At 53.6% G+C, this 23,993-nt stretch overlaps 10 protein-coding genes across 10 annotated transcripts; 3 read left to right on the top strand and 7 right to left on the bottom strand.

Annotated features, from left to right (window-relative positions):
* Positions 1-355: 355 nt before the first annotated feature.
* Positions 356-1,144, top strand: CLAFUR5_05831 (3-hydroxyacyl-CoA dehydrogenase type-2; the record flags this gene model as incomplete). Its single annotated transcript, XM_047904979.1, has 1 exon — positions 356-1,144. One exon carries the CDS (start codon positions 356-358, stop codon positions 1,142-1,144), a length of 789 nt encoding a protein of 262 aa, XP_047762570.1.
* A 63-nt stretch (positions 1,145-1,207) lies between these two features.
* CLAFUR5_05830 (U3 small nucleolar RNA-associated protein 11) lies at positions 1,208-1,984 on the bottom strand (the record flags this gene model as incomplete). The annotated part of the gene is made up of 1 exon (XM_047904978.1): positions 1,208-1,984. The coding sequence occupies one exon, from the start codon at positions 1,982-1,984 to the stop codon at positions 1,208-1,210; it is 777 nt and encodes a 258-aa protein (XP_047762569.1).
* A 905-nt stretch (positions 1,985-2,889) lies between these two features.
* Positions 2,890-4,714, bottom strand: CLAFUR5_05829 (Manganese transporter SMF1; the record flags this gene model as incomplete). The annotated part of the gene is made up of 2 exons (XM_047904977.1): positions 2,890-3,742; positions 3,795-4,714. 2 exons carry the CDS (start codon positions 4,712-4,714, stop codon positions 2,890-2,892), a joined length of 1,773 nt encoding a protein of 590 aa, XP_047761958.1.
* Positions 4,715-5,912: 1,198 nt separating this feature from the next.
* CLAFUR5_05828 (uncharacterized protein) lies at positions 5,913-6,752 on the bottom strand (the record flags this gene model as incomplete). The annotated part of the gene is made up of 1 exon (XM_047904976.1): positions 5,913-6,752. The coding sequence occupies one exon, from the start codon at positions 6,750-6,752 to the stop codon at positions 5,913-5,915; it is 840 nt and encodes a 279-aa protein (XP_047761959.1).
* A 227-nt stretch (positions 6,753-6,979) lies between these two features.
* On the bottom strand, positions 6,980-12,200 carry CLAFUR5_20207 (Pectin lyase; the record flags this gene model as incomplete). Its single annotated transcript, XM_059463044.1, has 6 exons — positions 6,980-7,593; positions 7,643-8,235; positions 10,698-11,530; positions 11,585-11,725; positions 11,773-11,813; positions 11,870-12,200. The coding sequence occupies 6 exons, from the start codon at positions 12,198-12,200 to the stop codon at positions 6,980-6,982; spliced, it is 2,553 nt and encodes an 850-aa protein (XP_059319003.1).
* A 1,088-nt stretch (positions 12,201-13,288) lies between these two features.
* On the top strand, positions 13,289-14,446 carry CLAFUR5_05827 (uncharacterized protein; the record flags this gene model as incomplete). The annotated part of the gene is made up of 1 exon (XM_047904975.1): positions 13,289-14,446. One exon carries the CDS (start codon positions 13,289-13,291, stop codon positions 14,444-14,446), a length of 1,158 nt encoding a protein of 385 aa, XP_047761954.1.
* Positions 14,447-15,637: 1,191 nt separating this feature from the next.
* On the bottom strand, positions 15,638-17,041 carry CLAFUR5_05826 (uncharacterized protein; the record flags this gene model as incomplete). The annotated part of the gene is made up of 1 exon (XM_047904974.1): positions 15,638-17,041. The coding sequence occupies one exon, from the start codon at positions 17,039-17,041 to the stop codon at positions 15,638-15,640; it is 1,404 nt and encodes a 467-aa protein (XP_047761955.1).
* A 582-nt stretch (positions 17,042-17,623) lies between these two features.
* CLAFUR5_05825 (uncharacterized protein) lies at positions 17,624-19,138 on the top strand (the record flags this gene model as incomplete). The annotated part of the gene is made up of 1 exon (XM_047904973.1): positions 17,624-19,138. The coding sequence occupies one exon, from the start codon at positions 17,624-17,626 to the stop codon at positions 19,136-19,138; it is 1,515 nt and encodes a 504-aa protein (XP_047761956.1).
* A 1,434-nt stretch (positions 19,139-20,572) lies between these two features.
* Positions 20,573-21,630, bottom strand: CLAFUR5_05824 (Glutathione S-transferase omega-like 2; the record flags this gene model as incomplete). The annotated part of the gene is made up of 2 exons (XM_047904972.1): positions 20,573-21,358; positions 21,379-21,630. The coding sequence occupies 2 exons, from the start codon at positions 21,628-21,630 to the stop codon at positions 20,573-20,575; spliced, it is 1,038 nt and encodes a 345-aa protein (XP_047761957.1).
* Positions 21,631-22,308: 678 nt separating this feature from the next.
* CLAFUR5_05823 (Carboxyvinyl-carboxyphosphonate phosphorylmutase) lies at positions 22,309-23,428 on the bottom strand (the record flags this gene model as incomplete). The annotated part of the gene is made up of 2 exons (XM_047904971.1): positions 22,309-23,070; positions 23,129-23,428. 2 exons carry the CDS (start codon positions 23,426-23,428, stop codon positions 22,309-22,311), a joined length of 1,062 nt encoding a protein of 353 aa, XP_047761951.1.
* Positions 23,429-23,993: the final 565 nt, after the last annotated feature.

Raw genomic sequence — 23,993 nt, 5'->3', positions numbered from 1 at the left:
TTCTGATGTTGAAGTTCAAGCTCAAGCTCCAGAAGTCACGCGAAGTGAAGCCTCAGGTCTCAATTGTGGCTGGTGCATTGACTTTGCGGAGAAAGGCGGGCATTCACATGCTTGAGCTGGTCACTTGACACTCTTCGCGCTTTCACATCAACATCTTCATATCAAAGCGAAAGGCACTCAGCTTCGGACAATCCAACTCTGTGGAACAACATAGAATATACTGTAGAGCTAGTTGCAGCACTGCAGGTCGTACTTGACCTCTCGGCTTTAGGTCAGCATAGTTACCTCGGCGCTTTGCCTGCTCTGCATCATCTCAAAGCTGTCGCATTCTTTCACTTCTGACACCACCATCAACATGCAGATCAAAGACAGCACCTTCATCATCACCGGCGGCGCCTCCGGCCTAGGTCTCGCGACCGTAGAAGATCTCTACAGCAATGGCGGCTACACCGCAATCCTGGACATGAACCCTGCAAACGGCGAGAAAGTCATCAAATCCCTCGGCGAACGAGCCAAGTTCTTCGAAGTCGACGTTACCGAATCTGAAAGTCTAGAAAAAGCCATCAATGGAGCAGTCGAGTGGGCGAAGCAGAATGGCAAGCCTGTTCGTGGTGTGATGCCGTTTGCTGGTGTTGGTCTGCCGGGCAAGATCATCGACAAGAACTTGAACCCGATTGCGATGGAAAAGCTGGATTTCGTGATCGATATCAACCTGAGGGGAGTCCTGAACACGCTGAGATTGGTCGTACCGCATATTGCCAAGAACGATCCAGTCAACGAGGATGGCGAGAGAGGTGTGATCGTTATGGTGTCATCCACTTCGGCTTTCGAGGGACAAGTTGGCCAGCTGTCGTATGTTGCGACAAAGGGCGCTATTCGAAGCATGACGCTCGTACTGGCACGAGATTTGGCCCCGAACGGTATACGCGCATTGTCGGTCGCACCCAGTCTTTTCTCAACCGCGATGTCTGCTCAAATGTCGGACAAGGTGAGGAAGGCGCTGGAAAATACTGCCGAGTTCCCGAAGCGGCTGGGCCACGCGAAAGAGTTTGCGCACATGGTGCGAACGTGTGTCGAGAATGGATATCTCAATGGAGAGTGTATCAGGATAGATGCTGCGACGAGGATGCCGGCGAAGATGTGATCAAGCTCCGTAGCAATGTATCTCCAGCACGATGTAACGATCATAGTCAGACTTGCTGATAGCTCATCGCTTCCGTTGTCGAGGCTTGAACGACACTCCGTTCTTGTTCACTCCACCAATTGTGCCATTCATTTTCGCCCGTTGATGATCGAGTCCATCTAATGCAGCGCTCAGCTTCTCTTCCTGCTCCTTCAAGGCATCCAGCTTTCTTCGCTTCGTCTGCAAAGCATGTCGTTTCTTCCTCTTCAATGATCGTTGCTCGGGCGTCAGATCTTCGTCATCGGATTCATCATGCTCGCTGGCACTCTCGTCATCGAAGCCATCCAGGTCCATATCGAAATCCTCATCTTCACGTTTAGCCGGCGCAGGTAGGGCAGGCACACCCTCATCATCCTCATCATCCCCAAACACAATCCTCCCACCACCCGGCTCCAACTTCACACCCCTCTCCCCCAACAGCACATCCTCTTCCAGCCGCTTCCTCTCCCTCCTCGTCCTCTGCAACATAGTCTGCAAGTATCCCTGATCCTGCGTCTTCATCAAGTTGACCACATCCAAATCCAAACTCTTCCCTCCTCCGCCCGCATTCTCCTCTCCACGCTTCGATCTCCGAACTCCATTCTCCGTCGTCGAGGACATCATCCCAAAGTAGAACTCATCTTCGTTGCGTTCTGAGGCTTTCGTCTGCAGCGCTTTGATTTTGCGCTGCTTGGTTTTGTGGTCTGCGGCGCGGAGCTTGTAGTCTTTGCGCTTTTCGAGAAGACCCCATTTTTTGCGTTCCGTGGGCTGGTCGCGCTCGCGATGATTGCGGCGCTGGACGGCGTTGCGGAGGGAGGACATTGTGGGTGGGTGCGGTGGTTGTTGGAGGGGAGAGACGAATTGATGGAAATTTGGACGAGGGTGGAGTTTAGCTCGGAGATAAGCATGCAGGTCTGTCTCAGTACATTCAGACCCTTATCAGTACTGTACTCACTTCCTCCTTCACACCGTGATACTCGTCATACATGTGCACGAAGTCGTAGCATGACAGAGAGTCGACATCACTCACATAGCTACCTCGGAGGGTCTTGAAGGGGAGCATCATCGACTTTTCATAGCTCTCACTGTCCGACACAAGCCACCTACAGTGTCCACCCCCATTCCCTCCCCATACCGCCTCTTCTTCCAAACAATAGACCCCATAATCGCAACCTCCGGAATCATCGTCCACCAATTCCCAGCGGTATCTTTGGGCAGCTATGCCGCTCATCCAGTACTGCCTCCCACAACAGAGACACGACTCCTTCTGGACGCCATGAGCACTTGCTTCGCCTGCTTTACATTCATGGAGATCTTCGTCCTTCGAGCAGCACCCCACAATCTTGCTGGCTGGAAAGCTCTCGAGGCTGGGATTCTTATCACGGACTTTGGGATGGTTGCAGCTCTTCTTCGAGCTTTGATCTCGGCGGGTCGATATTGGGATCACTGTTGCTGTTGGGATCATCAGGGCGATGTTTCTGCTGGGCGTGGGATTGTCAAAGCCGGCGAAGAAGAAGCTGTAGGAATTGAAACAGGGCCTCTAGCTATACGTTGGTGGGTTGGGGATCAGCCATTATCGATGACGAGCGGAACGTGCTGCAGTGTTGATACATTTCACCGGTGAATACTTATCACCCTAGTGCACCTTGCCATGCCCACCATTGGCTTGCCTTCTGGGCTCGAAGCCTAGCTCTCTAAACAGTAAGTGGTGCTTCTCACGAGTACCTTTAGTTCTTGCCAAGTCCAGTCAGAACGATGTTGGCAACGTTCATGATGACAATGATGATCCAGATAGCCACCCCCAAAATGGTCACAGTCCAGTGATTCTTCATCTTCACCTGCGTCGGGACCGCGTTTCCGTACTCATCCACCTCGTTACGAGGGTTGCTGCTAGAGCCTGATGTGATGACTGTCATGTACTTGTTGCGGCAGGTGTAGTAGATCAACGGAGCTGTGACAAACGGCAAGATGACACTGAGCGCCACTTGCGACCCGACTAAGGCCTCTGACAGGCCCTTCTTTCCGATGGTTCCAGCGACTAAAATGGCTGGAACGATGGAGATCGATCGTGTGAGCAGTCTGGTGACCCAAGGCTTCAGCTTCCAGTTCAGTTGACCTTCGCTGATGATCTGTCCAGCCATTGTGCAGACAATACCGGCAGAGCATCCGGACAGCAGAAGTGCGACCGCGAATACGGTGGCTGCGGCGTGGTTGAGCTGGTCGCGAAGCAGGTTGTAGATGCCGAAGAGGTCTGCATCTTGCGCCCCGTCGACCGAGTAGAGCGAGGCGCCACAGACGATCAGGATCGCGCTGTTGATGAATAGGGCAAATGTGAACAGCGAGATTGCAAGCTCGATGATGGAGTACTTCATGCAGCTGTTAATGGCCTGGAGCGACGGTCTGTACTTCTCTGGCGGGGCCATCGAGGTGTCATCATCGTCGCTGTGCTCAATCACAGTTCGACTGTAGTTGTTGTGTTTGATGTCGAAGTGTTGGAGTCGTGGCTGGTTCAATGCGCTGCCGAGATACAACGAGTGAGGCATGACAGTAGCACCTAGAATGCCGCATGCCTGGTAGAGTCTGCGTTCAAAGTAAGCGGCGAAGTTCTTCTGCCAATTCGGGCGGACCTTACCCTTGATTTTCCACCAACGCACTTGAAGGCAGGTATCCTTTAAAGACATCGCCGACAGAGGTGTTTTTGATTAGCGACATTTGAAAGCAGAAGCAAATCGCCACACCTAGCACCAAAAGCATGACGAAGCCCTCAAATAGTCGCAGCGCCTTCATCGAGCCTTCCGGACGATAGAGAAGAAGAATGAACATTACATCGAGGATCGATATAGCGCATCCAGCTACGATCGGTAACTTGGGCGCAAGCAGGTTGAGTGCGATTGCGAATCCAATGACCTCCGCTATATCAGTGGCAATGACCGCGGCCTCCCCAAAGAAGTAGAGGACATAGTTGAGCCAGCGCGGACAATGCGCCTTGTTCATTTCGGCCAGGTTGAGGCCAGTGACAGTGCTCATCTTGATGCAGAGCGACTGTAGGAAAATGGCGAAGATGTTGGACAGTAGGACCATGAAAAGAAGCCTAAATCGATAAGAGGCTCCAGCAGCAGCGTCGGTAGCATAGTTGCCTGGGTCGATGTACGCCACTGCAATCATGAAACCAGGACCAACAAACTGCATGAATTTCCACATCACTTGTCCGCTTCGCCTGAATGGTGACCGCCAGAATGGCAGTCGTGGGTTTGGAGGGCCTGATGTGCCGAGCGTTTGCCCGAGCATCTGCTCTCCAAACCCAGAGTGGGCGATGCTTGCTCCATCGCCTTGAGACTTCCTCCTTCGCATTCCATCGGCATCGCTGGGTCCGCCCAGTTGCGTCAATTCGACATTTGGGCCGTCCTTGGTCTTCAACTTGTGGTCGTGTTGGATTCTAGCACTCGCCACCTGCCCAAGATCACTTCTCGTCGTGGTGTCTGCGGCCAGAGAGTTGGGGCTCTGATTGAACCCAGATGGGATCTCAGGATCGGTCCTTGATGGGCAGTTCATGTTGATGTCTGTAGGTGTGAATATGTGTTGGAGGTCCTTTGTCTTAGGGCAGTAACGTGAGGAAGGTGATGAGGTGTAATACACAAATCAGCGCATCCTCGGGAGCGTACACCGACCAATAATCAGTAGGATCTGCGAGTGTCTGGGGTTGGCGGGAGGTAAGGTTCTGTGCATCGCATAACACACCTTGGTGACTCACTGACATGGTTGCTCATTTACAGGGCCGGCCGCCGAGAATGGCCGAATCACACTAAACTTCCCTAGTTGCTAAAGATGGCAGTCTCGGCTGAGAGATCGGGAAGGCCCTCAGCATGACATTCTGATGTCGCAGTATGACAGTATCCCGGCCATGCCAAGCGAGCATGTAAGTGAATGAGCATCGAAACAACCACGCGAACAAATGCAATGCTTGACCTAAGTCTTGGTTCAAGAGAAGCCAAACAAGGGATCCGGAAAGTGCCGGCTAGAGCCTTGGCAACTGCTATGTCGGTCGAGCCTGCCGATCGAATCCTGGAGCCGGCATGAAGCTAGCCGCAGAATGTCTCGCGCGCTCTTCTGGATTGCGTGAGACGACACGACAACGTCGCTGTTGCAATTCCATCTTCGTTCAGCTGAGCAATAAGCTGATATCACGACACGACACGGTGTGAGCGTCACTGTGTCCACGACCGGACCGAGCGGTGGAGCTAGATGCTCCCCACCACGGAAATCCACAAGGTGCTTTGGGAGTCAGGCCCATCGATTGGCTTTCAAGAGGACGGGTGAAGCAAGTGAAAGTTGTACAACATGATGGAGATGGACACACAACGAGATGTTTGGGCAGGACGAGCGCGTGAGAGGACCGTTCCAGGACAGAAGTGCTGCTGGTCATGCCGAAGTCAGGTCATGGCGATATCGATCGAACCAGTCAGAAAGCAGCGTTTGAGATTCTCATACGCCTGTCTCCGTATGTTCATCGAGCTAAGGAGCACCAAGATACCTCACCTGCCATGGCTCAGTCCATAAGCAACGAAGAAGACCAAACATCATCCATGAGCCATGCTCTCAGCTCTGGCGCTACCTCGTTGCCGCTCCTTTTCCTGGGCGATTGCACCCTGTGATGACCTCAGGATACGTACGGAGACGGGGTCTTGAAGGGGTCCGAAACCATCCACAATGCCTTCTGTTGACGTGCCCTCGACTCCTCGTAGCGGCGGGCTTACTCCTCGCGATAGCGACGATGCTTCTCATCGTTGTCCGCGGCCGAGATAGCAAGCGGCGTATCAGTGAATGCCTTGTCATAAGACACTTCGATGATCATGTCCACCAGCTCCACGCTCAGTCGATGTCCGGCCACTTTGGGAACCACGATGCAAGCGATCTTTTTAGCATGCAAGGCTTTGAGATAACGCAGGGTATGTGGCCACATCTTGGCTTCGATATTGCCTCTAGTGATTGAATGACCGTAGTAGAAGTGACGTGTTGGTGGTCGATTGGATTGGTAACTTCCACCAGTCTTTCGTGTCACTGCTGGATCGCCAGTGAGCAGACCCTCAACGTCCAGGTCGAGCTCCCACTCCAAAAGCTGTGTGGACGTCCAAGCGGTGACCTTGGTGTGGTAGAAGAGCAACATCGTACTGTCATAATCCATTTCTCCACGGCTTGGTGGGTGGTCACCTCCGTACAGGCCGCACATTTCAGTATACTCGAGACCGAACTCCTTCACCAGATCCATCGCCTTATCAAGACCACCAGGAAAGTCGGCAATGTACTTCGCGTCCCTCAAGAAGTCGTAGTACGGCCAGAACTCCGGCGGTGAGTCCCCTTCGCCTCTGTACTCATCGACCATGCTGCGAATGCCCTGTACTAGGTCTGTGGCATTTTTCTCGTGCTCTGGGGTGACGCGGAGGAGGGTCGACTTTGGTACTTCTGCTTTTGTCAGTGCCCGTCGGTGTTTACATTCGTACTTGCGCTTACTCATGAGCTTGTTGGCCTCTTTGATGACTAGGAGCAAGGCCGCCATGTCCTCTGCAGTCTGCTTAGCACCGGTAGCCGCCATGTTGCAATTGGATTGCTGGGCTGTGTGGGTGGTTTCAAAATTCAGTGTGTTAGATTGGTTGATGTCACCTGGGTAGGTGCGGGAGAAGGAGAATCGAAGAAGGGGCGAGATGAACCTGAGACGCGAGTGGCTGCCTACAACGGCCATCTGAAAGAAGCAGGCGCGCTCAAGCTGCACCTGCGCTACCAACACGAATCTCATCCGAACTCCACTTGGCAAGAACCCGCTCAAACAATCAAGTCCTCAACGCCACCAATCCAGATCCTACCACCAATAGACCTAGCCCTGACACGCCTGGTGCTAGTCGAGGTCCTGCTAGTCGAGCTCAAAGACCCAAAGCCAGCACTGCTCGGCACATCGCTCGCATCAGCCGCCGCATCAGCAATCGTCAACCCACTAAATTTGCTCAACACCGACGTATCGGTCCCCTCTAGCGCTCCGGAGCCCGTGAACGTAACAGCAACGCAAGCACGTCCCAGTCCGCTCTCGCACGCGCTCGAGGCGGAAGTTGGTGCGAACATCGCTCCGTTGAAGTCCTTTGCAGGGGCCTTGACGTTGTCGAATGTGCTACCCTCGGTCAGAACGTAGCCGTCCTCGCCCTCGAAGGCGTGGCCGGCGTTGTCAGCCCAGTAGTTGTTGACGGCGTGGAGGAGGGTGCCCATGTCGACCTTTGGGGAGCGGCCGGAGGTGTTGTGGATGTAGTTGCCCTTGAATGTGATTTGATCGTTTTCGCCGGTGAAGTAGAGAGCCCAGTAGTGGCTACCGTCGCAGGAGGCAGACCAGGAGGTTTTGCCGTCGATTTCATTGTTGGAGATGGTGATGGCAGTGTTGGTTTCGTAGCCTGACGAACGTTAGTGGAACCCTCACGAACCAAGGATGCTCCTACTTACCAGCAACGATGTGCTGTCTGCCGATCAAAGAGGTCTTGACGTGATCGATCCAGATGTTGGAGCTGCCATCAAGAGTGATAGCATCTCCACCCCATACATAATCCGGGTTGAGCTCAGTGATATGGATGTTCTGAACGATAATGTTGGAGACGCCGTTGGCGAAGCGGAGGCCCTTGCCCTTGATGACGCCTGAGCTACCTTCACCAATGATGGACTTGTCGCTGGCAACATCGATGGGAGTCAGAGCTGCCTTCTCGTAGGTGACCGACACCGAAACCGCATCAGACTGGTAGTTGTCACACCAATCATTGGCATTGATGGCGAGCTGACAGCCCGAAGCAGTTCCCCAAGGCGCGCAACCAGTCTCAGTGGTGGAACCTTCGCTGTCGGAGAAGTCGAACGTCTTTGTGAGGACGATAGTAAGAGGGTCCTCCGATGTCAGGTACTCGGTCAACTCGTCGATGCTAGTCGGCGTGACAGTCTCTCCAGCGGCACCACCAGTCGTGCCCTCAGCGAAACCTTCCGGTGTTCCGCTGACGGATTGAGCGAGAGCTGAAGGGAGCAGAGCGACCAGCGCTACTGCCAAGATGTTGCTGTGCGTGTTGAAAGAGTGAATTGCAAAGGAAGGGAAAGCGAGTATGCACACAGAGCAGTAAGGAAGTCAGTACTCACATCAAAGGCTTGTCCTTCTTATATCAGTCTCGGCAACGCATTCGCGCCAGCTAGGATATGTATTGCCAGATTGGAAGCCATCAGTTTGACACGTTGGCGAGCTATCTGTTGCGATAGCATAGGCGAAGCACGCTCGCGGTGTGACGTCCCCTCTGCAGTATCGCGTTGACGATCGTTGGTTTATAGATTAATCTACGTTGTCGTGCTACGTGGGAGAATAGGTTCTGCCGTGCTGTTAGCAATTGCACTATAGCCGTCAAAACATGATTTGTCGCCTTGCGAGGATGGATTGAAGCAAGGCGAACGTCCGACAGTTGAAACCACTGCATAGCTCTCATGGTGTTCGGGTCGCACGTGTCGATATAACAGACACAATGACTTGCTCCAGTATGCGAGTCTTCGCTGTGGGTCGAATCTCGCTTCCGTTTGAAGCATGCATCTGCGGAAGGGTTGCCTCATGTGAACGTTGTCGCGACTATCTGCATATAGCTGTACTTGACCATCGTTCAGCAGCTCATGATATGCGCGGATTGAGGTTGTCTACCTTCCAGTCTTGTAGATGCCGAGGATGATATGTCGTTCATTCACTGTCCACTGCCGATCGCTGTTCGTTGCCGATGTTCCTTGTCCCCTGTCGTTGACCAAGCCGTCTGTGCACGGCGATGTGGACCCGAATGATGCCGTACCCGAAGCGCAATCCACGCGCGACATGTGCCGAAGCGCTCGGCTTTCAGACGTTGGTTGACTGTGTGCTGTCACATTCATGGGTGCAACTGCGTCCTGTTACTGCAACTCCGCTGCCAACGCCATGACGATCGACCATTGTTACTGCCTCTTCAAAACATGAGATGGAATCGTTCTGATGTCCTCGTAGCCTATACTGAACTTCTAAGCCTCAGAGATGCAGTCCACTTGGCTGGGGTCGAGCTTGTCCTCCCAAGACAGTACCGCATCCAGCTTCATAGGAGAGTTCAAGCATCCCGACAGGAATTGATCAGCGCACTTGGATCTTCTACGGAGCCCGTCAATCTGGAGGAGCGGCGCCTGCGGCTGCAGGGAGATGAGTCTGCGCTAAATGCACAAACAGTCGAGCAGGCTAAATTACATCAACGTTTGTGCAAGCTCGAGTCGAGCCAGCATAGACATGAGCATGTCTTTTTCGAATCACTGATGGAGAACGTACACAAGACTGGCATCTGGACGTCCGCTAAGTTTGACCTGTTGTGGATGCTGCGCGGTCTGACTTCGACATCGCATAGCGATACGTCATCTAGCCTAGAACCGTTACTGGAGAACTTTTACGATAATGCGGCAAATGTTGCCCAGATCGTCGAGGAATCAGCGAAACTCGACTCTGAACATCGACGAGCAACTGTCAGCCGAAATGTGAATCTGGATCGGGGAGTTGAGCTTTCCATCACCAAACACGACTTCGAAAATGAACACACAGCTAGACGATGTGCCATAGATAAGCGTCTTTCCCATGCTGTTGAGGCGACTGAGAATGCCAAACGGGCCTGCCTCTCGGCTGCTGTTGACCATCAGGGCGCACAATCTCGTTCCAGGCAGCTTGATCGTGAATTCGGTCTTCTGGACGAGATTTGCAACGATGCATTAGATCACAAGCTTATCGATGGCAATCACAGATATATCTCGCCACCGCCATCTGTGCCGCAATGTCAACAAGATCTGACGGATGAAATCTTGTCGAGGGAGTCTAGCATTGAAGACCTCCTTGCTCTCGGCGGTGGCCCAGCTGGACGAAGTCGTGACGTGTCATCGCGGGTGATGGAATGGAGGGAAGAAGTAGAGAGCGTACTAAGCAGCCGGCCGACTTGAGTTCCACACCTCGAAGAGGTGTCAACTGTTCCGGAGCTCAAAGAGATACCCATATCTGTACAATATTTATTGCACTGGAGGGCAGCTGTAACCCAAGGTACGTATGTCGTGGAGACGTTATTGATCATGGGCTCTCACGACTCCTTGCACAGCAATGGTACAGCGTTTGCTTGTAGTCATATCTGTTGTTGATCCAGTTGAGATGGCATTGGTGCGGAGCTGCAGCACCGTACAATGTGCATATTACCTTGTCTTGCCAACGCCGCTGAGTGGTATCGACTAGACGAAGATGGAGCAAGTAGCCGGATCCTTCGGTTACCAGAGCGAAGCCAAGGCACCGCAGCAGCCGAGTGAATTTGCGTGATTGACCATGACATGAAGTGCTGAGTACATCGAACAGTACCCCCAGGTGCAGTATCGAGGACACGACCAAATTACTGGCCGTGCCCTCTCGTATTTGTGCTGATACACGAGTATGTTCATGATGATGAGCTAACCCATGCGTAGAGGCCACTCTAATGATGCAGATTGTCAAGCAAGATACTGGCGAGCAAGATTATCGGCCTCTTCTGGGCTCACCCTTTGTGTGCGCTGAATCACATCAACCAGCAGAGGCCATGCCTGCGTTGTAGAGTAGCCTTGTTCGCGCGTCATTCGCCGCCAAGCTCGTCGAGCCTGTGTATGGTATACGTCGGACTGTGTAGGGGCGGCGTCGTCGTCACCAGCACGGCCCTGCTCGTCATCGTCGGCGTTGGCATTGGCATTGCGCCTACGCACTGCGGCTTCACGCTGGGCTTCTGTTTCTTCCCGAGCGCGTTGACGACGGTCAGGGAGCTCCGCATCGTCGTCCTCCGAGATGGCTGCTTCCGTTCGACCTTGGCGTGCTCGTGCTGTTGCGCGCTGGACTTCCGCTTCCTGTCTTGCGAGTTGTTGACGCTCGGCCAACCTGGCATCTGCACTACCCTCTGCTCTGACAGGAGCCTCGCCACGACGAAGAGCTGGTACAAACTGTTGTGGCTGTCTGGCAGCACCTCGTCCGACGGGCGTGATGGGTGCATTCAGGTCTTGCTGAGTGAGCCATACTTGATGGAACTGGTTGGCCAGAGCATCAAGTCTTATGACCATGCCAAAGGGCTTGACTTTTAGGTTGTGCTCAATCGTGTACACTTTGACGTAGTTGATCTTCGCGAGTGAATCAAGCTTGTCTCCCGGCTTGACAGGGTCTATGCGGATAGGAGGTTGGAGCATACTTTCATGAGGATTGATAGCCTCTTCTGCCGGCAACGGGGAGGGCGGCTCCATGCCAGTGTATACAATCGCGTGATCACCTTTCCTGATGCCGGCTTTGGATACTCCTTGGCTTGTGTAAGTGGTTATCTGCCTATCAGATATGAGCTTGCGATCGATATCCTATGCGATATGCGCTTAAACGGCTGTACAGAATGTTGAGCCTTCCTTAATCACGATGAAGCGGCGTATGCGGGAAAAGACAGCTTCATTAAACCTGACCCTGGTAATCTCGGTGTTCATGTCTTCACGAGATGTGGGCTCTGACCATAGCACAAGTAGAACCTGTGTCGTTCAGCAAACGTGAATGAAGGCGTTTGATCTTTACCCACCTTGCCACGGCTGAAAAAGTTGCCTGGGCGCTTCTTGAAACCTTTGAGTTGTCAGCGATTACGCGACTGGCTTACCTGAAGGCATGTCGGCACTGACCTGGGTCCAACCTTTCAGTTTCTGTGTCAGTACCGAAAAACATCTTACTCGCTACAACGCCATTTCTGTACAGCACTGGGTCTGTGATGGTTTCCTTGGGGCCCGTTGCCGAGCTTGAAGATACCCCATTTCGATCTCGAGTCTCGTAGATTCCCAGGAAGCGAGAGGTGTTGCTCCTTGGCGGACTCAAGGTAAGACTTTGGAGACCCTGGTCAATCGACGACTGCTGTCCAGTTGCCTGAGGATAATCTGCGCCATAGACATAGCCTCCCGAGTTTGGTCTTGATTGCGGTCGATTCTGAGAGAGGTTGTCTTGAGGAGCTTGCTGCATGTAACGGGGCTCACTGCTGTCTGTTCTCACCTGTATGTATACCTCCAGTCGCGAGATAAGGTATTACCTGGCAGGTGATGTTGATGCGAGTGAGGCTGGTGGCAGAGGGATCCGTGTACCATTCTGCAGAACGCCGAAGCTACGGCCATTCTCTGTAGCCGGAAGATACCACTGGTTGAGTATAGGAGACCATTGCCACGGAGAGGAACTGCCAGACATGCTGGGCACACAGATTGCTGTACTTTGTTACAAGAGATTGATCTTGCAACCCTTGTGTTGCCGCACACGGTAGCATGTCCCCACGTTAATAAGTCATGCGATGAGGCTCTGCTTCTGCGCGGAGACGCTCCTGCCGCGCATGCTCCTGCTCCCTGTCCTGCTGCATACATGTACTGCAAGCTGAGCTGGCCATTGACCCAAGGCGCGGTGGCATGTGAGCATCGTAGGTAGGCGGCAAAAGCACTGGGACGGAGGGTTGGGTTGGCACGCTGGGTGGCTGCAGATGACACAGCTAGCTTGTACCAGGCATGCAGGATCGAGCCGCGTGGTGCTATCGACGGATAGGTGTCTGTTTGGCCAGAAGATGTGCACGAGTGCGAGTGGCTGAGATTAATGTCCAAGCTCATTGGCAGTACGCAGCTCATTCGAGCTTTGCAGAGCCTCATGTCTCTTCTCTGCCCCCCAGTCGTGCTCTACCCGCTCATCTCTGTGCGCAATACATAGAAATGTTGTTCGTCGACAATGCCGATGCCCACGCCCATGCAGGATTCTTGAGATTCAGTACGAAGCATCGATCGTTGAGCCAGATGGCATAAGCACATGATCGCCCTGCCCAATTGCCGACTGCGTAGGGTCCACTTGCACACCTGCTGTCACGGCGATACAGATGGGCCAAGATGGGCCATGAACAGACGCTTGTTCGGCGACAGCGACAGCGACAGGACCAGGACTATCCAAGGCAGCATGAGTCGCTCGGACAGGAACTTCTTGCCGTTCCCACTGATGGGGCGAGCCGGAACGACAGTGCTGTTTCGCGACATTGCCATAGACGTGGTAGATGCCCGCACGAAGGGCAAGAAAGCGAAGAGATGCGAGGCAATGTGCCACGAAGCAACTTTCCACATCCGAATCCCGACCGTGCCGACGGAATTGCCACAGACTCTTCAAGTCGTCACTATACGACACATTCCCACCATACATGTACAGCATCTCGAACTTCACGGCGTAGGGCTCGCTCGCCTTCCAAAGAGCAACTTCAACGCCGCTACGAGGCCTTGATTGCAGCTCGCATCGACGTCTCCGATTACCGTGAGCAGGCCCAGTTGGAACACGAAGAACTGTGCCACGAGCTTGTGGAGATATCGCAATCGCAGGGGGACATTTTGGACGAAGAAGGCAACGCGGCGCAGTCTCATGACCCTAAGCGTTTGTTCGACTTGCAAAGAAGTGCGAAGAGATCTCTTGACACTTACAATGCTCGCCTGGCCAACATTCGTCAGCTCCAGCGACACTTGGCTAAATTAGAACAGACCTTGGCAGAACGCGATGCTGATTTTGTCGTTGCTGCGGAGTACTTCGCGATCTCAAGACCTGTCCGGACGCCTGTAGAGCACAGCCTGACCTCCGCCGAGGTCTTGCACTCATTAAAAGCCGATGTGGAAATCCTTCAAGAGCGACTCGTGGAGCTGGACTACGCCCGTCATGAGGATGAGATTTATCGCAACTTACTGCTTGACCGGGATGAAGTACTGTCTGTCGCAGATGACGACTTCTACAAAGCGTATTCGACAAAGCGTGAGGTCATGCAACGAGACCTTGAGCAGGCAGAACGCGCCGTCATCGAGCATGAACGAACCGTCGGCACGCAACGGGGACCAGATCAATTCCGACACATCATTCCATCTCAAGCACAGAGCAGCTGGTCTGGACAAGGTGGCCAGCATCTGGATGCTACCATTGCTGAATCTGACTTTGGGCAGCCAGAATCGACGAAATCTTGGCCCACGAACTCCTACATCTTACCCGGAGATGCAGTAAAACGTTCGTTAAGGCAGTCAAAGGCCCCGAGCTCAGGAAGTCAGGACCGCGTCTATGACTGGATCGATACTGTCAGGGCATCCCGGGATGGTCTCGCAGTAACGCGACGGAATTCCCTCAACGATCTTCTAACGCTGGACGACCCCAACCGATCTGGAGCATTCCATCTTGTCCATCAAGTGTCGGTCAAACGACGTCGATCGTTCTAGAAGTCCACGGTGAAAAGCGGCGGATATCTTGGAGGCAACAACATTTTGGAATTGCACAGCGGCTACTACGACCCGCAACCGCGAAGAAAACATTAAGAATCCTGCACCTCTATGACGACAATGCCAAACTACGTACCAGCAGCCACGCCCTGAGGCCCAGATCCTGGAGAGCTGCGGGCAAGCATGAGGCTCGACACCGCTCTTGATCAGGGGACGAGAACAATCAATATAATACGTCTATCAGTAACATCGTGCAGCATCCCGTGCGTCGTGAGCACTGAAGTTGTGTCAGTTCTGAAACAACCACAAGGTAACATCTGAAGCCCACACCGTGGTACTATGTTTCCAGCCGTGACGCTATACCATCTTCGAAATAGCTTTGGGGGCCAAAGGCTCAGACACACTACGGCTCTTGGTTTGTTGTAAAACGCCTCATCAAGGTGAGCACCCATCCTGCACCTGTAAGAGTGCCTCGTGAACACATGCCAGGGAGCTCTCGGAACTGAGTGAGTGTCATGTGCTCAGCAGCTCGAAGCCATAGGCAGGCAGACCTGCAAGACAAGGGCTGAGAGTTGTTTGTTCGCATGAGGTCGGCGAACAGGGTACGCATGCAGCAGTGCCTTTGTCACACCTAGAAGGTGCGGCCCGAGATGTCGGTATGGTTCTACCGACATATGCATGATACAGCAAACCGCAACGAGTGCGGTGGGTTGTATTGGTGTATTGAGGCCTGAGGCCACATTATCAAGGTGGGTCTAATAGTCTAATTCAACGTCATGCCATCATACTGGTAGACGTATATTTGTGAAACTACAATCGCAGAGCTAACGAGGCTCATGCTGAAGCGCAATATGTACAAGTAGTCGCACAGCCAACAATGTCTCTTGTTGCCAAAGGTGAGGCTTGATCGGCACAAACATTCCGCTATGAGGAAGTACTGATCCGCCATGTCTCAAGTCGCGAATGAACCATACGGAAAGCCAAAAAACGCACTTCGTAATGAAAGATCGGCCGTTGTCATGATATCCAGGCGGCGCAGGGGCTCACCACGGAAGGAGTAGTAAAGTATCGTGGGTACTGTAGTATTCAGCCAAGTGTGACCAACCGGCCCGTTCGCAAACGTATAGTCGTTGAAGAGTGTAAAGCGAACCATGAGTCGTCGGCATGTCGTCGCGGTGTTGTAATGAGAAATCATTCTGTGTCAGAATCAGGCTCTGGTGGGCGGTAATTGAGCCTGGCACGAATCTCGGCAGTAGCTCCCTCTTTTGAAAAGCCTTGGCCTCGTAGCTGTGAGATCAGCTGCGCGATAGCATCTTCTCTGGAGTGACCTTGCCTAGCCATGCGAACAAGAGCTCGTTGCGCCTGCAGAGCTCTTTCGGCTTCTGCCTCATCGTCTCCGGACCCGTCGTTGTTTCCAGCGCGTTCGCTTGGCCTTGCTTGCTCCTCGCGTGCGCGCAACATTGCCTCTGGTACAGCTGTAGGAGGTGCTGCTGCGGCAGTCCTCGAACTTGACGCTCTGCCCGAGGAGGCCCATACGCTATCAAACTGCGACGTCAGTGCATTCATTGAACTTGGGTGCACCATGCCCATAGGTCTAGCCTTGATGTTGTGTTGCACAGTATGGATCTTCCCGAAATCGATCCGGGATAGGGGATCCAGGAGCTCGCGAGGATCGTCCGGCACAACCCTGATGGGCATAGATCTCATAGGTGACTCTCCCGCTCCTCTGGCTGGCGCCTCAGAGGCTTGTGGCGATGGTGCATCGCGCCCGGTGTGGATGATAGCGTGCTCTGACTTCTTCACACCAGGCTTGCCAACACCTTGTGAGCCGTACGTGGCAATCGGTAATGCGCTACAGTAGTTGGCAGATGCACGCACCACCACGAAACGGCGCACCTTGGAGTACACACGCTCGCCCATTCGTCCACGAAGTACGCTCGGGTCAGCTTGCTCAGCTGAGGTGATGACGGTTCCAGTCTCACCCATAGGCTCTGCCCAGAGAACAAGAAAAACTCGACCGACACAGAAGAAACTATGGTGTTTGATCCGGTAGTTTGGATAAAGTTGTTCTGCTTCGCCCCCACCACTTCCCGTCAAGTATCGGTGAGCTAGAACGCCCTGCTGTAGTAAACTGGAATCCGTGAAAGCCGCCGCGGGCGAAGTGCCAATCGAATTGCGAACCAGACTATTGGGGTTGCTAGTGTCTATGAAAGTGATTCCATTCCTAACGGTGGTGTTGCTCGTGGGAGCTGTACCGACATTGAGTCCCCCCATCGCCTGATTTAACGAGGTAGTGGCGGCTTGTGATGCAGATGAACACGAATCAGCGCGCGATCCCCGTGACAGGCGGTACTGATTTGGTGGCGAGTCGGCACTCTGCCAACCAGCATCGTCATTCGTAGGGCCAGAAAATGCAGATGGCTGCTGAGGCTGCTGCTGGCCCACATTGGTCGTACGCGGTACGACGTCTTGGCGCGAAAGACGCTGCCCGTTCTGGTACACAACTTGATTTGTACGGGCATCATATCGGTAGTACATTCGTCGAGTGTGATCGTACTGCCACGGTGACTGCTGGCCGCCGGCGGATGAAGCCATAGCGGACGGAGTCAGTCGGTGACCATGGCTGGAACGTGTCAGCTGCTTGTGGATCGTATTTGAATCAGAGGCGGGCTATGCGGCTCTGCGCTCGGCCTGCAGCGCACGCAACCACAGGCATGTGGGAATAGTAGGAGTACACGTGGGATGTGGCAAAAAGCCGAGCGTCCAGCTGAAGAATGGAGGCTGCGAGGCTGAGTGACAAAAGGTGAGGTCGCGGCAGAGAGGTGTGAAGATGGTGTGGGGCTAGAACTATGCAAGGCGAGGTGCGAGCAAGGTACATGTACAGTAGAACTAGACTACATGTAGCAGGAAGTCACTTACGGAGGTCCTCGCCTATCAAGAGATGCAGCGGACTGCCGCAGGCTGCAGGCTGTCGTGTGAGAGGCTCGGCAGCACATGCATGATGCACGGATGCTTTGTAGACCTAGCCCCCAATCCCATGCGGCTCTGTGTTTGAGTGCGTCCAAGGATTCCGAACAACAACGCGTCTGATGGTCCCGATGAGTTGGCCAGTCTTGTATTCCGACAGATCGCTTGCTGACGCCGCCTTTGCCACGCCCTGGCACTCAGAGGGCGAAGATGCCCACATCGCCGCGGGTGCATGGACAAGAAGGAGCACCGCAGCACATTCTCATGCCATCGACACCCAGTCTTCAGTCAGACGGCCGTTCGCCGAGCCATGGAGACCGACACGACTCCCACTCGCCGAAGCCATCCGATGTTCACGACCGAAGTGAAACAACAACACCCGCAGCATCGCAGCCGCGAGATGGAAATGCAATACGCTTGATCGCCGTCGACGAGGTCACACTATCGAGGCTACAGACATGTGAATCGCATTTGTTGAAAGAGCTTGGCAAAATATCCGCCGCGCGAGCTACCATCACGCGACTGAGTTCGGAGAAACACCATCAGATAGCAGCTTGCCTGTACACCAATGGCTACATGAAAGAGAGTCGGCATGCTCTGGATCAACAGATACACACTTTGCTCGCGCCCTCGGTCGCCCTGCCGGGTGCAGCGTTGCCCGAAGAGTATTGGGCACACGAGCAGGAATACGTCAGTCTAGACCAGAAGGCATCTGGGCTGACTGCTGCCACCATAGACCCTTCGGTTGATTCGCTACATGAAACGTACAGTGTCTACCACCAGGATCATCTTGATCTAGATCGCCAATTGCGAGAATTGCAAGATACCGAGCAACACATGTTGAGAGTTCAGGGCCGCCTGCAAGAGAAAGATGATGCTGTACAGGCTAATGTGCGCGAGCTACTATCCATGCTGAAACAACTAGGATTGTCCGGGCGTACTGAGGATAACCTTGACGGAGTCTCCCATCATGGCTCCCAACACTCTTTGTCAGTTCGTCTCTCAGAACCGGAGGTCCACCCCCTGGCTCAAGCTTACTACGACGCCTGTGGATACGTCAATATTCTACACGAGAGATTGATGAAGGCGAGGGTAGAGTACGACGAGGAACGTGGATATCGTGCTCTACGAGTAGACCGTGATGAAGTGCTCAGCGTTTCAGATAGCTGCTTTGAGAGGAGCTACGAAGAACAGTTCTTGCAAGCCAAGCAAAGTTTAGATGCTGCAGTCGTAGATGAGGGGCTAGCTAGGGAAGCTTACGCTGCAATATCAGCGGATCTCGACGCGCAGCCTGATAATACGACTTTGCGCGAAGAGCGCTCGATCAAAATGGCGGAAAATTGGGCCACAGGCACCAATCCTCTTGAGGAGTACGCCGAGTTCCCCCAGGAGTTCCAAGCAAATCCAAGTGAGAGACCCTTGAACCGCTCGAGGCATTCAGTACAAGATCTGATGCATCTTCCTGATGCCAAAGTACAGCCAGAAGCCTGGCCTATAGCGTTGGAAGCGCAAGAGCAGAATCTCCGACGAATGCAGCTGCAGTTCGCCAGCTCAGCGCCAGACATAAGTAGCCCTGACGCTGGGAAGTCCTCGCTCAGAACTGGGCGCAGACAATCGTTCACGACTCTTACGGCTCTTGCGCGGGAGGATGTCCGACCTACACGCCACGATTCTGGCCAAGTCGACATGAAATTGGACGTGAGACTACCGGGCGCGCCGACCTGAAGACTTCTTTGCTTGTGTGCCTGTTCTCTGTTGCTCAAGAGCGATCTCATCGCACCACACAGCAACACTGTCGGTACAAGGGGCCTGGACATCTTTTACATTCTGAACATGGGACCTAGCCTTGCGTCAGGCCGCGGAATTATCCTCGCTCAGAAGGATCGCTCCCGAGGGACTTGCAACGTCGCACAGCAGCAGTTGCTTTGTCGCCGACCCAGCGGCACGGTAGATAGCAAGCGCCACGCCCAAAGCTAGGCATCCCGCGTGCGAGCCGAGACGCGGCAACTGCTCGCCGGTCAAGACCAGCTGACTTTTCCCGAGCAACTCACACACCCTGGAATCGCCGTAGTGTGGCCGATACTCGATGGTATTCGTGGGAATTGTATATCTAGGTGGAGATGACCTGTATCATTGACGGCATATGAGGAATCTGTGCCGAGGAGGTCCGCGTTCGAGCCTGGGAGCCATAATTATGCGCTGCAAGCATGTACACCAAGCGAGCGAGTGAGTGAGCGTGCTGCGGCTGTATCACCAGGTATCCGGTGCTCCGGACGGGTACGGGTCGCGCCTCCTTTGAAGTTACGAGATGAAAGCAGTGCCGGCATAGACAATGCAATGCGAACTGTGCTAGCACGATGAGATCACTTGACTTTGCCGCTGCTTGTTACGGCGCCGTCTCTTCTCCGGTATCCGTCGTCGACTGCAGAGTCAGTGGCCACGTAACAGTGCTTGAAGTTTGCGATCAGCCAGACATCAAGCTGAGACCCTCTTGTGATGGTAGGCAGCGCTTGTAGCACCGCAGCCTGAGTGACTGTCGTGCGGGGCCATGCATGATTGACTGCTGCCTCTTGCTACACTGCTGTGGTGACCAATGATATTCGTGAGACAGCCGCTCTCATGACCAGTTTCTGCAGGCCTCTGGCACATGCTGGACAACGCAACGCTTGGTCCGAGCTCATGCGTGTAGTATATCGCACCCATGTGTGCACGCACATTGCTGACAGCGAAGCACGCGTGCCAATACCACTATAAGCTCAGAGCTGGTGACTCCTTCCAGCGCTGGAACTGAAGCGCTGTGTTCTAGCTCTATTCTGGCTCTGATCTCGAGGCTCCTTCAAGCGTCACGGAAGTGCATGTCGGTATTCACTCCGAGCTCCACATTGCCTGCACCACGAAGCGAGCTGAATGCTGTGCACCGCTCGGTAATGCTGCGGCCAACGGATGGACCAAGTACGGATGTCGCACGAAAATTACTTCAGTTTGGCGTAGCCCGGTCGTGGCAGCAGTTGACACATTCGACTGCCGCTTGACTTCTTCACGCCTCTGACGCCACAACATGCGAGATATGACCAGTTGCATTTAATGCGACTTGCACTTGACGTATACTGCCACTGATGTGTATGGCAAAGAGTTGTGTGCCCAAGACACGTGATGTTTTCACAGCCGAACCTCCTTCTTCAACCTCTCCTCACACTCCACAACCTCCGGCATATCAACTTTGCCAACTTCAAGCTTGCTCAGATCCTGCTCGAAACCCTTCTGTATGTTCGGCCAAGGCCCCACTGGCGTGACGCCCTTCGGATTCACTCCCTTGTGGGACTTGGTGTAATTCTCCTTGATGTGCCTGAAATCCGTCGTCTCCCTAAACGCCTCATGTTCCCAATAGATCCTCCTCAGCCAATTATCAAGATGGGGATAACTGTACCTGATCATCCCGAGATTACACTTGAAATGCTGGAAATACACCACATCAAAACGTATAAGCGTACAGAAGACGCGGATGTCGACTTCTGTTAGGGTATCGCCGAGGATGTAGGGTCCTCCGTTGGCAGCGGTGAGGGCTTCGAGGTAGTCCAGAATCCCAAAGACAGGTGGAAGGTTCTTCTCATAGGTAGCTTGGTCGGGGGCGAAGCCAGCTTTGTAGACTCCTGTGTTGAGGTCGCGTTGGAGTGGTTCTTCGAGGGCGAGGATCTTACTCTGCATATTTGATGGGAAGAGATCGATCTCGTGAAGCTCGGGAGGGAGCAGTGTATCGAAGCAATGCTGCAGATCGCGCAAGAGTTCATGCGACTCATTGTTGACGATAGTATCGAGTTTCTTATCCCACAGAACGGGAACGCTGTATTTGCCCTTGTAGTTCTCGTCTGCTTTGAAGTACACTTGGTTCATGAACTGGAAGCCGAAGAGTTTCTCTTCTGTTGCGCCTTCGTAGTGCGATTCGTCCTTGTGGTTGAAGCGCCAACCAGGCCATCCGGGCGGCTTTCGTGGTCTTCTTTTGGATAAGGTTTGACGATGCTCGTCTCGATACCGGCATATTTGTGCAGTTGCTTGAGATGGACAATGATATTCGCGCGATGGGCAAAGGGACAGAACAAGCCGATGTAGAGATGGTAGCGGTCCTTTTCTGGCTTGAATGGTCCTGCAGGTGTGATCTTGCCGTGGAATGAGTCGCCCGGTGAGGAATGCCATGAAGATGGAAGGTTGCTTGATGCCATGGTTCGTTGCTGCGATGCTGTTGCCGGTGTAATAGTTCTTGTGAGGTGCAACAAGCGCTGTAGCATCAGTGCAGATCGAGTTCGTTCGTGGGTAAAAGTCTCGTGTAGTACAAGCGATTGTTATTTACCCACCATGCCTCAAACAGAGGATGCTCGGGGAAGGTATCGTAGATATAGCAGATGACGAACGAGTGCGGAGCTGTTCCGGATCGATTCGGGGCCGACATTTGTCAAAAGAAAGTGAAGGGGTGCCTATTGAAGTCAACAGTCTGCGTGTCCCTGCAGGTGAGTTGTGCACTGGATTTGTGGCGTTGCAGTGGCATCACTGACAAATGCTGAATACAGAATGGAGCCCACCAAAAAATGCTATCGACCTTGACAAGGGGACTGAGCCTGTCATCTGTTGAACCCTGATGGACGAACAGCACGGCTTTGGACTGGACTATGAAGCCATCGATTTTACAGCACCAAATCGCTGCCATGAAGTACTTTGAGGGAAAGTGGTCCGCGAAGATATACGTCGAGGGTTCCATGAGGCAGTCGTGTGAGGGTCCCAGATTGAATTTGATAGCTTGTTCGGAGGTTCAGCATCGTGTTATGTGTACGACAGAATGGCGTAGCGTACCCCCCAGCTCAATGATTGTGATTCCGACGAAGGATGCTGGGCGTCTCCGATTTTTAAGCCGGTCTCATACATCCTCCAGCCTCTCGGTCCAGCTCCTGTGCCTCCTGTAACCCACAAACATCGAGAATCGTCTTGGGCTTCACGTCTTCCGGAATACCCGTCACACCCTCATGCTTAAGCTTCTGCAAAGTCTCCCGAATCGCTACAAAGGCCGGGCCAAGACACGCAAACGAGAAAATCATGACCCTGTAACCCATGTCTTTTGCCTCTTTCGTGGTGATAATGGGCGTAGCTCCGTGCTCCACCATGTTCAGCAACAGCGGCATAGGCGCGAGATCTTTCACGGCCTGCCTGGCCATCTCCTTACTCGTCGCACCCTCCAATTGACCCACATCTGCACCCGCCTCCCGCGCAGCTCGAAGCCGCTTGATGGCTTCATCGTAGCTGTGCTTTTGGAGAGCATCGGTGCGGCCAATGATGACGATGTCGCTGGCAATCTTTTCTTTGGCTTGTTTGGCGGCGCGGATTCGGACGAGGTATTCCTCTATCTCGACAACATCCTTCCGTGCCAGATGACCGCATCTTTTGGCTAGCAGCTGGTCCTCGATATGGAAAGCTGCGACTCCGGCGCGAGAGTATTCTTTGACGGCTCTGTCGATTAGCAACGGCCCGCCGAATCCAGTGTCCATGTCTGCAATCAAGGGGATGCTTTCGTCCAAGTTTGCGATCATCTCAGCGTGCGCTCGCATATCTGCTAGCTGGGCGATGCCTAGGTCTACCTGCCCTAGTCGCGATGCTGTGGTACCTGCGCCGGTCTGCGAGCGGGGCGTTGATTAGCAGGAAGCACTTTGGCCGAAGGATCCAGTGGCCTACCATGTACAAGGCATCGAAGCCTACATCTAGGGCGATCCGCGCACTTAGACCGTCGTAGACGCCGGGACACACGATAAGCTGGTCGCTATTTGCGAGCATCGACCGCAAGCGTGTACAGGCGCCCACGTGGTGGTGTGGCTCTAGGGCTGGGACATTCAACCGTCGACTTGGCTTGCTGTCGCCGTCGCTAGAAATTGTAGCTCCCTTGTCGATTTCTGAAGTCACGACTGGGACCGGAAAGTCCTCAGTCAAAGTTGCGTGTGGTGTCATTACTTTCGGAAGTTCAAGGTCTGTGAGCATCTGAGTTCCACAAGGACGAGTGTCGGACTGCGTTGAGATGTTGAGGAAAGATGGGGTGCAATACTTAGATGGGCACTCGCTCCCTAGTATATGCTACAGTCACCGTCGCTTGGCCGTGATCGAACAACCATCCGGCTACCTTCCTGCTCATGCATAAGCGAAGAATGTGCGCCATATCGTGAGCCAGAGGAACAAGGATGCAGCTCATTGGCGAGTGAACTGCTCTTGCTTTGCGATAGCTGTCGTGAAAGCATCCTCCGCCATGAGACGAACACGTTGTTGGGCGAAGGTGGAAGCCTGGACTGTCGGTCCGTCAGTGCACTCCGACAGATCCTAACCGCATTAGGGAAATGAAGACTTTTGAAGAAGTTCTTGAGTGGTAGATTCTGCAGCGGTCCGTGACGCAGGTGGACCGCAAGCTTCTCGTGCGTGGCTTCAACCTCACGGCGATCAATCGTCGCGATCCGAACGATCATTGTTCTTGAATTTCGAAGTACGCCTCCGCGTTCGCGATGGAGGCGGTTTCGGTCCAAGCTGCCACACATGCGTAAGCTGACACTGCGGT

This window comes from Fulvia fulva, chromosome 5 (genome assembly GCF_020509005.1).
Source record: "Fulvia fulva chromosome 5, complete sequence".
Lineage (NCBI taxonomy): Eukaryota > Fungi > Ascomycota > Dothideomycetes > Mycosphaerellales > Mycosphaerellaceae > Fulvia > Fulvia fulva.
Note: the sequence above shows the minus strand (reverse complement) of the source record. Positions and strands in the feature narration are given on the sequence as shown.